At 33.1% G+C, this 14,119-nt stretch overlaps 1 protein-coding gene across 1 annotated transcript in view; it reads right to left on the reverse strand.

The window, feature by feature from the left end:
* Positions 1 to 298: 298 nt before the first annotated feature.
* The window catches only part of LOC137642624 (delta(24)-sterol reductase-like), a 38,384-nt gene continuing 24,563 nt past the window's right edge, over positions 299 to 14,119 (reverse strand). The window contains exons 5-11 of the mRNA XM_068375334.1: positions 9,517 to 9,635; positions 9,243 to 9,337; positions 8,851 to 9,022; positions 7,841 to 7,984; positions 5,520 to 5,717; positions 1,662 to 1,840; positions 299 to 846 (exon numbers count right to left, since the gene is read on the reverse strand). Of these exons, the coding sequence (XP_068231435.1) occupies positions 693 to 846; positions 1,662 to 1,840; positions 5,520 to 5,717; positions 7,841 to 7,984; positions 8,851 to 9,022; positions 9,243 to 9,337; positions 9,517 to 9,635 (1,061 nt within the window). The 3' untranslated portion in view covers positions 299 to 692. The remainder of the gene's footprint in view (positions 847 to 1,661; positions 1,841 to 5,519; positions 5,718 to 7,840; positions 7,985 to 8,850; positions 9,023 to 9,242; positions 9,338 to 9,516; positions 9,636 to 14,119) is intronic.

The raw sequence follows: 14,119 nt of genomic DNA on the forward strand, positions 1-14,119 counted from the left end.
TATTTCTATGTGTCTTAAACATTAGGCGACTGCTCAGGAAGTGTGTATCTTATTAAACTGATTACATTGATCACTGGTTCAATACAGATCTATGACAAGGCTAATTGCAGCTTATTATCCCTTTGAGTGGAGCATTTAATTTCCAAAAGGTGAATTATTTGCATACTGTGTAATCATGCTATCATATATAAAAAAAAATGTGCCACTACTGTAGTACCAAAAAAAAATCAGCCAAGGTCTCAAACAAGCAGATTTAAGCTCACTTTAAACATAATTATCAATATATTTTTTCTCTTTTTTTTTCTTGCATCTGAGAACCAGTAAAACTATGAAGGAGATCAAGATCATAGCCTTCAGGAGCTAAGTTATAAAGTTTACAGACAAGAACATAATGTGATTAACTTTGTGTTTTTCATTGATAAGAGACATTGTCAGAAATTTTGATCACATTGGTATGCTGTGGTTGTGCGAGATAACCGAAGATTGGAAGTTAATGATCTGAGGTCCTATTTGGTGTGTTGAATAAGAAGGTTGGGGTGGAAACAGAGTTCCACTAAAACTTACGATTTATCAAGTACACAGCAATAGAATATTAATATGATATTGAACTGGTGTGTTAATAAAAAGCTCACTGGTCAGTTCTTTACTCCTTAGAGTAAAAAAAAAAAACATTTAATTGATAGTGAAAAATTTCAGATACGAGCCTGTCTATTGACTTTATCATATACTTCGGGGAAAGCTTTTTCACAGCAATATTTTAACCTCATTTTGTCATACAGTGAATGATCAAACATTTGCCTGTATTCCTCACGGGTCATATAAGAATCAGCATACATCATCTGGAAGCTGTAAAGAAGAAAATGAAGGTTAAAATTAATGTTAAAAAAAACCAATGTAATTTGTTTACTAAGCTTCATGCTAATGTGTGCCACCTATTTCAAAACTAGTAATTCTTGAGTTAGAGTACTTTGTGACAAATATTTTATGAAATAGGAGCAAAACAAGATAATTTGAAGTTTGGCCTTTTTTCAATAACAAAGACCTTGCATTGCAACATACTCTTAAACATTTAAGATATATCTGTTAGCAGAGTTTCTGACCCTAACTAAAATGCACTTCATATTTATTTTAAGTTTTAGAGATCTTTTGGAGAAATGTCTGTCTAAAATTGTAACATACATAACCCACATTAATAATAAACTTTACCAATAAAGGAACTGCAGTTCTCAGATTTGTGTTAAACTTATATTACGCCATAAAGGTAATGTATATGTTGATGTTAAAAGAAAATTTTATTGTAAAAGCAATGGATGTCAACTGTTGTACATTCCATAAAATGAAACTGATAGTAATGAGTATTTTTTACTAATCCCTTGAACTTCTTTCTAACGACATTTTATTGATTTTTTAGAACTATTGTCAATCATTTTGTTATATCATTATAAAATCAATTACAGATAATGTAAAAGCTAAGTTAAGATATCTTTAATATCAGTTCTGCATACATTACACTTTGGCGTTGATGTCATGAAATCCAAAGTCTTATTCAAATGGAGAACTATGGTGAGTAATAGGAAAGATTTAAGTAAAATCTTGAAAATTTCAAGTACTATGCATAATATTAAAAGTAACATGGAAAAATCAAGGATCAAGATACTGACCCTTTCTTCTCTCTGACAAATTCTTCTACTCGTCTTGTAGTTTCAACTGGTTCAAAGTTTTCTACCTTTGGTACTCCATAAGTACCAACATCTACGTACATCGTCTCTTTTCCATGGACAGGCTGAAGCATTCCTGGATTTTGAGGCAGCTTGAAGGGACATAACCAGATGGGGTAGATCTGAAAAATTATTGGAAACAATATTCAAAACAGCAGAACAAACTAAATTAAAAATTCTTCAATAACTTCCTCTGTATAATTATTTTTGGTGTAATTAAAAAAATGGATGCAATGTATATGTTTCTAAAAAGCTAAATTTACATTCAAGACAAAATTTTATGTGTTTCAAGTAGTTAAAAAGACTGGTTTAAGTTTCAAGGCTATTTTCTATTGGGTGGAGAGTTCCATAATGGCGGTCATTTTTCTCGTGTTTTGTGTGGGTTGCATGAGGTAATATGCAATGCAATTTATATTGTATGAACCATGTGCCGGTTTCTAGGCTGTTATCCTATGCCATGCAGTATGCTAGAGAGTACAAAGTACCAAATGTTCCGTTGTTGTTATGGTATGAGCAGCAGTCTCGTTTACCTAACATATGCATGACCTTATGTAGCTTAGCCTTGTTTATCTTTTGTCGTGAAGGTTTAAGACCACCACACAAAGTCTATAATGAAGAGATGGGGCTGATAAAAAGAGGGTAGAATCATATACATGAGCAGCATTCTTGTTTTTTTTTTTTTTTTTTTTTTTTTTCAATGAAACCATATACTGTATGCCTAACTATAATAAAAATCACAGTTACAATTGAACATTACCCTACAAAACTCCAGAATTATATTCCAGTAATTATCACATTTCTCATGGACTATTACTCTTTTTAATCTTTTATTTAGGAATGATGTGACAAGAATAAGTGTTCCCCAATTCCCATCTACATTTTAGAAAAGGTCTAATGATTAATACAGCACTAGAGTAAAGACCCAATATATGAATATTAAGGGCAGACATTATTAATTTCTAGATTAGGCTACAGTGTAAATTTGAAAGTGAATCACAAATACCATATCTATTGTGAAAGTTAAATTTCTAAGTAGGTTATAGTGAATACTTCTAGTAGAAGCATTTAAAATTTTACAAACAGATGGTAATTTTTTTTATATAATGTGAGACTCACGGGAGTTGTGTAGTAATCCACAGGGCTGGGGCTACCACTTCCATTTTTAGTTAATGGAAAATCAATGATAATTCTCCAACAAATGCAAATAGAACCTTGTCTAGCTAACTTAAAAATATGGCAGACAACTTAAGAACTAAGTAAGCAGCACTCTTATAAAAAAAAACATGGAAAATATAATATGAATTTAAATGTCATAAGAATCCAAATAACATACAGTGAATACACCTAATTTCACTTGAACATAAGAACAAACACCTATTCATGTTCAAAAAATAAAAATGGGGCATAATGAATTTAACATTACTCTGCTCCCTGTCAAACCTAAACAAATATTGACATTTCCTTTGTAAAGTGGCGACAAAGCCATTAGGTTAGAGAAAAGTAGACACTTTTAAGTTTACATCAAAGAGTAGAGAACTGATAGTGGCCCATGATTTTTGCTCTAGAGTTATTCCCCAAAGAATTTTTATAACCACGATGCATTAATTTCTAGCAGTATGGTACTAGTTTTTCCTTTTACAGCAATACTTCAAAGATTAAACACCTCAGAACTTGAACAATTCAGAGATCGAACAAGATTTTTGAAAAATTTTGCCCTCAGGATTGAAAAAAAATTAAGAGATCTCACAATTTGAAAGAATTGTATATGTCAGGATGCTTAGCTAACTCAAAAGAGAAGTCTGCGACTGACCCAATTTAGGGGAAGCTATTACCCAGTTCAGACCCTCAAAACATCATTCAATTTACTTTTTCATTACTTTCATTTATTTTAGTTTTAGTGTTTATCCATACACAATGGCTCCTAACAGGTTAGTAGTAGCAACGACAAACAAAAGAGGAAGATTTCTAAAAACAGCTGTAGAAATAAGATGACTAAAATGTCAGAAAGGGGTGTCTGCATAACTGACATTTCCAGAGTATCATAAACTATAATCAACAATCTAAAGAAGAAAATTTAGCAAAAGGAGTGTTATCTCTATCACATAAGCGTACGGGACCCTTCTCATCTGGGGGGTGGGCGCTTAACTTTTTCTGCCCCCTCAAAAAATCCAAGCAATTATTTGAATACATACATAAACACATAATATATATATATAAATATATATATATATATATATATATATATATATATATATATATATATATATATATATATATATATACATATATATATGTGTGTGTGTGTGTGTGTATATACTGCATGTATGTATATATATATATATATATATATATATATATATATATATATACATATATATATATATATATACACTGTATATATATGTATGTATATGTATGCATATATATATATATATATATACATATATACATACATACATATATATATATATACATATATATATTCATACATACATATATATATATATATATATATATATATATATATATATATATATATAAAACACTCCAGGACTGGGTTAGCATTCACTATGTGACAGCTGAAAAATCTTGCTGCACTGGCTTCTCTGCCAAAGAAAATTGAGTGCCCAAATCTTAGGGGGGGGGGCTGCAGCCCCCATCTCGTAAGCCTATACTGTATCTCTACCTAAACAAAGAAGTACGACCATTGAGGTAGTTGAGATATCGCTATTAATTTGATATGAAAAATTGTGAAAATACGCCAGAAAAAAGTGATGATGCAGATTCTAGTGAAAATAAGACTAACTGAGGCTGGTTTCATAAATTTAAGGGTTTGATTAATTTAAAAAGAAGAGTGGCATTCCTAGTATTGTAAGACATAGGAAGGCTGCTAGTTCAGACAAAGCAGCTACCGAGAAATATGTAAGGGAAATGTAATCTAGATAAGGGAATAACCAGCAGAGTAGGCAAATTTTATAATGATTTTCCATTGAGTCATAAAAAACTCTCAAAAAGGAGACAAAGACAAATCTATTTTGATAAGTTAACAGTTAAAAGGTGCTCAAGGGAATCCCAGACAATACCAAAAAATCACCCTAGAAGGGTAGTTACTCAATGTGTTCATGGAAAGGAACTCCACTTCCAAGCAATATTGAAATATTAATACCTCCTTCTCCAACACCCCTCTTCACCATTTTTCCCCTCAAGCTCCACACAACCTTCCCCTCAAGCCATTCATTCCCTTTACCACAGGTAAAGTGAAGTTCAATGTTTATTTATTCCTATTAATTAATTTAATTACCAATTATAACTTTTCAATCTTCCTGGTATAGTTTAATGTACTATACTGAATTTTGATATTGTAAAGTTAGTGTGAAAATTGACCATAATAAGAGATAATGAATGCTATTTCCTTACATTGTTATGGGGAAAATAAATTCAACATTCGAACACTGTTTAGGAACGAATCATATTTGAAGCCCAAGGTACCACTGTAAGGTTTTCTTCAATTGAGTTAATAGACGATTACAAAAATGAATGCCTAGTAAGAAGATATGTAAGAAAAGTTCTATAGAAAAGGTCAAGTTTAATAATCTCCACTTATATCTCTTCTGAGGAAGAGGGCGAGGCTATTGAAAGCTAAATAGTTCTATAGCGTTTCAATGATAGACTTCAAAATATCTGACAAGATTTTTTTTTTCCTAATGCATTTCACAAAATGTGATTGTTCATTTTTACCTTGATATAATATAATATATGCGATGAAATATAATATTGTACCTGTATAAAACACCATCATACCTTTACTTCTTTTTCAAAGAGCAAGAGTGCATCCTTTAAATCTGCAACTGGTAGAAGCATGTCCTGAATGAAGTGATTCTTTTCATAAAGCTCTTTCACAGCCTTTCCTTGGGTTAACTTGAGAAGAGATACTTTCGGAGGTACCATCCAGCCCAAGAGGTAACGGAATACCACATTATTACCAAAGGGAATTATATCCTGCAAAAACAAAGATAGATAGAGACAAAATTGTTTAATATATATCAATCCTATGCCACACGACCTTTCAAATTGCTAAAATTTGATTTTTAATAGAACTACAAAGTCAAATTTGTCAATAAAGTTACCATAAAATACTTTATATGAATAAGAAATGCATTTTCACAACTGTATTCATTATCAGTAAGGAAGTCTAGACGTAGGGTGCATACACACAAACTAACATAGTAATTCTAACTACAACAAAAGAGTATATCATCAAAATTAAATGTTTTTGGAGTAACTATAACTAAGTACTTTCACTAAAAGAAACAGAGTAAAAGTCAGTTAATAAAAGACCTAACACTCTCATTACCTTTTATCATAACAGGGCTTGATGTATCACTAAAAGAAAAGACAACAATAACCAGCTTTCTACCCTTTCTATCTGAAATCCTTTAGCATCTTACTCAATGTGTTCTCTAACTCTCCAAAACTCTTTTGTTGGGTGATGTTTCTAATCCTGTCCAAATGTCTCCCTACAAGCTTTATTCTCGTTTCCATTTAAATGGTGGGTTCTATACTTTCTTTAACATTAACACAGTTATAGCTAGATCTGTGGCTCTAGAACTACCTATATATGAAGCTTTGTAGGCTCAAAATTCTTTTACCTTTTACTATAACTTATTTTGCTATTGTTTATGTAAGTCTTTTATCAGATGTTCTACTATCAACTATAAGTCTTTGCTGCCCTTGTACCCACATACCCAGGAGCTCTATCTTGCAAACTGTAATATACACCATACAGATCAGCTTTGTTCTGTTCAATTTGATATAAAGTAGGTGGTGATAAGGCCCTCTCTCCCAAATATGAATCTGGTAGCCATGGCAATGTATCCGCTGATTTTGAAGCTCTATTCAGGTTGATACCTTGAGACAACCCATCCCATATTTTTAAACTCTATTTAAGTTGATATTGAGGTACTTTTACAAGATTTCCTTCCTCTTTGGGTCTTCTGATCATCAAATAATTCTGTTACTTCTATACTTGAACCTCCTTTCCCAAAAAAATCTTAACAAAATAGCAGCTATAGCTAACAAGAAGAAAAGGAAAGAAAAAGATAAAAAAAATCATTGATTTTCCTTGGACTGCTACAGCTGTTTTGGCAACCGAGATACTGTCTTATTGGCATTCCTTTTACCAAAGTCTCGGCTTCATTTGTCACTTCTATTGAAAGACTCTTTCCATCTAACTTTTGGTTTGATGGCCCTTGCTCCTCAGTCATTCAACTGAAAGAGTCTGCTAAACAGTCGTTTCTGGAATCTCCATTTCCCCATACTAATGCTTACTCCATGTGTGCTAAGAATTATTGAAGAGTAATTATGCTTGTTAAAGGAAGACATTGTCTCATACTGAGACATTATTTGATATCTTGATCTTGTCTTCTTAGGAAAACATTTTATCCCCTTGGCCAATAGAGTTATCAACAAATTTTGCAAGTCCTACTTCTTCCTATTTTTGTCTTGCTGTCTGGATAACAAGACTGTACTCATCTGCTTCCGCTCTCCAACTCTCTTCTATAAGCAATTTTAATGCTTATAATATAAATACTCTAACCTATTGACTTACCTAATAATTTCTACCCAAAAAAAGGCCTGTTGGGTCCCTGTCCAGTATCATTGGAAATACATCTGTACCTGACTGTATTCCTTTACAATTCCTTAAGGAGGATTTCTAACGAAACAAGCACTTGAACTTTGGTATATTTTTGGTTTGATATCTATATTCTACAATCATTCTTTCTCCAAGAAGTCCCCAAAGATATAAATACGTAGGCCTACTTTTATACATATTGCACTTATCTAAGTTTTGATTGTTATGTTTGAATAGATTTAATAAATAGATCAGTTAACATGAACTTGGAGCATCCTGTGGACCAATATGATATTACAGAAAAATTAAGAAATAAAATCTCGAATAATGTTGTTGATGAGAAATTATTTGATTGCAGCTCAGCATTATTTTACCTCCGGAATCATGAATTCTTAATATAATATGAAAACATGACATATCAAACATAAGCATATTTTTCTATTATCAGCTTTTGTTTACATATGAGTATAATATTTGTATTGAAGCATACCTGTATTTCCCAGAATATGGCACGGGTGTGGCGGTGGTAGTAGTCACGAATGGGGATGTACTCTGTGCCTCGTTTATCATTTTTAAGGTAGGTTTCAACATGCTTGAAGAACCATGGTTTGAACCATCGTCCTATGGCATTAAGCTGTTGATAATCAAAGAAATATTAAGTGATTAAATGGGAGATTATAAAACATCTGGAGAGAGAGAGAGAGAGAGAGAGAGAGAGAGAGAGAGAGAGAGAGAGAGAGAGAGAGAGAGAGAGAGAGAGAGAGAGAAATTTGCTTACGGAATATAGGAAATCTATTGCTGATGCAAGTGAGGGCATCAAAATATAATACACTAGATACAACATAAGATACAGTCTTGAGTCACATCTTCTGTTCAATAACATCAATAAATAATAATGGAATGCTCAAATTCACTTTGGAAGTAAAATACTACATCACTACACCTTAATTAATCATTTGCAATCATAATAAGCACTTCGTAACAAGGAACAAGTGGAACTATGACGAATTACAGCCTGAGAATAAAGCATTAATAGGGTTAAAAACTTAACTAACTAATGAAATGTTTTATAATGAAAGCATAAGATATAAAATGACTATGTAATACTTAAGGTTTATGACCTGAATACGGAGAAAGGGCTGTACCATGGTTTTCCACTATCTTGGAGTAGAGTTCTCTTGCTGGAGGGTACACTCAGGCACACTATTCTATCTTGTTTCTCTTTCTCTTGTTATTTTGAAGTTTTTATAGTTTACATATGAAAGATTTATTTTAATGTTATTGTTCTTAAACTTCTCTTTTAGTTTATTTCCTTATTTCCTTTCTTCACTGAGCTATTTTCCCTGTTGGGGCCCTTGGGCTTATAGTATCCTGATTTTCCAACTAGGGTTGTAGCTTGGCAAATAATAATAATAATAATAATAATAATAATAATAATAATAATAATAATAATAATAATAATAATAATAATAATAATAATAATAATAATAATAATCTTACCTTCCCAGGTTCTGCGGTGGTACTCATATTGCCGGTCATCACCACACCCGAATTCAGAGAATACATCAGTCCTTCGACAAACTGGTTTCCTTCTGCTTTACTGGTTTCCTCTTCGAAAGTTTTCACTAAATTTTCCAAAGAGTGACATGGCTTGTACTCAACTTTCACAAATCTGATAAAAGACATGATTAATTATCTTAAAATAAGAATAGGTATAAACTTATTTCAGTACTGAGAGAGATGAATGCAGCATCAAAACACGTTTTTGATTTTGATAACACGCAATGATCAATCACAAATACAAAATATCTCATACATTTATTCATAGTGCTGTATATATTGTAAATTCCATCATGATAAGTATGATACTTAGTCATAACAACGATGACAACCTTTCTGCTGGAACAATCTTCATTTCTACTGCTGTCAAGAATCCAAGACTTCCATATGACCAAGGTACTGAGTAAAACAGGTCTTCATTCGATGTCTGGAATATGTACAGTACAGTATATAGTTCGATAGAGTTAAAATATTCTCTTATGAGATTTAAGGAATATTCCAAACCAAAAAAATATATATGAGCATTATAATTTCTTTTATTCTTGCAATCATGAAATTAAATTAAATGTTTAAACTACTGTATAAAATGCCTCTATTGCAACTAACCTCTGAACATGTGATTACGGACCCATCTGCAACCACCAGCTCAAAGGAGACGCACATGTGTTGGAATAAGCCAAACTTGTGAGATGAAGTTTCTATGCCAGTTCCCATCACAAGACCACCTGAAATGACAAAGAATATTATTTAATCTGAAAGAGAGAAGCTTCTGTTCTACTACGGGTTCAATCATTAAGGGGGATGAAAATTGTTAAAGTTGCAAAACTTTTCTGTGAGCCGAGTGTTATGAGAAGCTCACAGTCCCAAATAAAGATGAATAAAAAGGAAGGAATCTATCTCACAAATTCACTGAACTCGATATTCAAAAGTGAAAATGGAAAAAATATAATACTGCATTACTATCATTATATATATCATAAACATTTTGTAATTTTGTAATTAAATTACTGATAAGATCAAAATTATACATAATTTGACCTTGAATAAATTTGACTCTTTAGATATACCTTTGAGAACTGCAACACAAAAAATAAGAGCTTTTGCAAGAAAATTAAATGTCATTATACAGCACTTGTACCTGAGTTGCATGAGTTTCATCTGTCCCATATTTTCATTAAGATTATTTCAACGTTAAAAATAGCCATTATTATTTCTCAAAAAATTTTTACTTTGGATAATTTCGAAAATTTCAAAATATACTTTGAAATAATCTGCACAAGAGAACTACAATAAAGGACTGAACATTTGAAAATTCTACGTCGCTACAGAAATTGAAAATACGTTGGCTCAATAGAGACTTCAGCTGACTATCTTTTCAAAAATCAAATTGAATTATAGTGCAGGTGGGGCAACAAATTTCCAGTTTTTAACTTAGTATCCACAAACTAATAGTATATAATTACAACAACAATTCTAGCAGCTGTGAAATTTATCATCAGTTCTATCATTATTGTCATTACATATATCATCCTTATCATTGCTATCATAATTTTTTATAATAATAATAATATTAATAATACATACATACATATACCAAGGCACTTCCCCCAATTTTGGGGGGTAGCCGACATCAACAAAGAAACAAAAACAAAAAGGGGACCTCTACTCTCTACGTTCCTCCCAGCCTAACAAGGGACTCAACCGAGTTCAGCTGGTACTGCTAGGGTGTCACAGCCCACCCTCCCACATTATCCACCACAGATGAAGCTTCATAATGCTGAATCCCCTACTGCTGCTACCTCCGCGGTCACCTAAGGCATCGGAGGCAGCAGCAGGGCCTACCGGAACTGCGTCACAATCGCTCGCCATTCATTCCTATTTCTAGCACGCTCTCTTGCCTCGCTCACATCTATCCTCCTATCACCCAGAGCTTCCTTTACTCCATCCATCCACCCAAACCTTGGCCTTCCTCTCGTACTTCTCCCATCAACTCTTGCATTCATCACCTTCTTTAGCAGACAGCTATTTTCCATTCTCTCAACATGGCCAAACCACCTCAACACATTCATATCCACTCTAGCTGCTAACTCATTTCTTACACCCGTTCTCACCCTCACCACTTCGTTCCTAACCCTATCTACTCGAGATACACCAGCCGTACTCCTTAGACACTTCATCTCAAACACATTCAATTTCTGTCTCTCCATCACTTTCATTCCCCACAACTCCGATCCATACATCACAGTTGGTACAATCACTTTCTCATATAGAACTCTCTTTACATTCATGCCCAACCCTCTATTTTTTACTACTCCCTTAACTGCCCCCAACACTTTGCAACCTTCATTCACTCTCTGACGTACATCTGCTTCCACTCCTCCATTTGCTGCAACAACAGACCCCAAGTACTTAAACTGATCCACCTCCTCAAGTAACTCTCCATTCAACATGGCATTCAACCTTGCACCACCTTCCCTTCTCGTACATCTCATAACCTTACTCTTACCCACATTAACTCTCAACTTCCTTCTCTCACACACTCTTCCAAATTCTGTCACTAATCGTCCAAGCTTCTCTTCTGTGTCTGCAACCAGTACAGTATCATCCGCAAACAAAAACTGATTTACCTCCCATTCATGGTCATTCTCGTCTACCAGTTTTAATCCTCGTCCAAGCACTCGAGCATTCACCTCTCTCACCACTCCATCAACATACAAGTTAAACAACCACGGCGACATCACACATCCCTGTCTCAGCCCCACTCTCACCGGAAACCAATCACTCACTTCATTTCCTATCCTTACACATGCTTTACTACCTTCGTAGGAACTTTTCACTGCTTGCAACAACCTTCCACCAACTCCATATAACCTCATCACATTCCACATTGCTTCCCTATCAACTCTATCATACGCTTTCTCCAGATCCATAAACGCAACATACACCTCCTTACCTTTTGCTAAATATTTCTCGCATATCTGCCTTACTGTAAAAATCTGATTCATACAACCCCTACCTCTTCTAAAACCACCATGTACTTCCCAGATTGCATTCTCTGTTTTATCCTTGATCCTATTAATCATTACTCTACTATACACTTTTCCAACTACACTCAACAAACTAATACCTCTTGAATTACAACACTCATGCACATCTCCCTTACCCTTATATAGTGGTACAATACATGCAGAAACCCAATCTACTGGTACCATTGACAACACAAAACACATATTAAACAAATTCACCAACCATTCAAGTACAGTCACACCCCCTCCTTCAACATCCCAGTTCTCACACCATCCATACCAGATGCTTTTCCTACTCTCGTTTCATCTAGTGCTCTCCTCACTTCATCTATTGTAATCTCTCTCTCATTCTCATCTCCCATCACTGGCACCTCAACACCTGCAACAGCAATTATATCTGCCTCCCTATTATCCTCAACATTCAGTAAACTTTCAAAATAATAATAATTGTGATTATTACTATCATTATTATTCAAAGAGATGAATCCTTATGAAATATGTCAAAATGCTCATCGACTAGTGGGAAATTAAATAAAATTTGCTGTTCACGGACTATATATATATATAATATATATATATATATATATATATATATATATATATATATATATATATATATATGCTGTATATGTGTATATATATATATATATATATGTATATATATATATATATATTTATATATATATATATGTATATATATATAGAGAGAGAGAGAGAGAGAGAGAGAGAGAGAGAGAGAGAGAGAGAGAGAGAGAGAGAGAGAGAGAGAGAGAGAGCAAAGTAAAGCTAAGTAATAATGATAGTATTGACAACTACATATAATGGTCAACTTCAACGGAATATGCCACTAAAACTTTGGGCTGTCAGGTCGCAATGTAACCCTTTAATACTAGAAAGTTCAACATGACAAACACCTCTTGAAATGATAAAGACGTTTCCACCGTTCAGTACTTGAGGAACAAAAGACCTCTGGCATCTAACAATTCTCCACACCAGTCTCAATAGAATGAGAATGTTGTTTGGGTACTAATGATAACATAAATTCCGTTTTAAATACAACCTCCCTACAATATTTTGTCGAATGCGTGGAGTTATGAACTCACAAATAGATGCAATGGTTCTAAAATTTCATAAAATTAAATACGGAAAATTCCGCATGGTAATTAGTTACATGTCAAATCATAAAAAAAAAACGATATGATTTAATGTTTTTAAGGCTCATGGAAGATCTTCAAACTTTACATATATGATCTTTGTTTACTACATTAATCAAAGAAAAAAAAATAGCAGTTTAGCTAAAGAATTTTAATACCATTCAATCTTTTAAGAGTACTATCAGATCATTAGCTCTGAATTTTAGGTACAAATATGATACCTTGTAATTCTTCACTGCAATTGCTAAAGCAATAAACAATTTAGATTTTCACAAAAGAAAAGTACAAAAATTGATATAATTTATAATAGCAATCAAAGATTCACCATACGTTTCGAGCATTGAATTCTAAAAGGGGATAATATATTGGAAAATTTCTTCTAAAAGAGTAACCTTTTCAACTAAATGTACAGTATAATGATTGACACTGATTTTAGTGCTGCTTTTTACTATGTTATTCATGAGACCCTTGTTTTTAAACTCAAATAGTTGAGAGTATAGGTGAATCCTTTTTAAGCATCATTGTTGAATTTATAGATTACCAAGAGTAGCTCATAATGAGTGTAGGAATGTAAAATCTAGTGTTCTGGGCTAAATACTTTTCATACTCTATACACATGTGGTTTGGCCTAGAAAACAAGCTCGTTGCATATGCAGATGATACTACTCTCTGCATCAATTTCATCTCCTGGATGTAGATCTGGGGCTTCTGAATCCGTTAATAGAGATCTAGCTAAAATTAGCACATGGTGTAAATTGAGAGGGATGAAGTTGAACCCGAACAAAACTCAAAGTAGGTAGAGGACAGTGGCTCCTCAACATCCAGATCTCTGCATTGATAATGTTTCTTTACCTATATACAACTCCTTTAAAATTTTAGATATAATTCTTGATTGCAAACTTACTTTTGAGAAACACTGTCTCTTTCTTCAATTGCATAAAATAAATTACTTACTGAGAAAGTCTATTAAGATTTTCCGTGATTATTCTATCATGAAGAAGTGATTTAATTCCTTCATTCTACCATATT

The sequence above is a fragment of the Palaemon carinicauda genome, chromosome 6 (genome assembly GCF_036898095.1).
Source record: "Palaemon carinicauda isolate YSFRI2023 chromosome 6, ASM3689809v2, whole genome shotgun sequence".
In the NCBI taxonomy this organism is placed as follows: domain Eukaryota; kingdom Metazoa; phylum Arthropoda; class Malacostraca; order Decapoda; family Palaemonidae; genus Palaemon; species Palaemon carinicauda.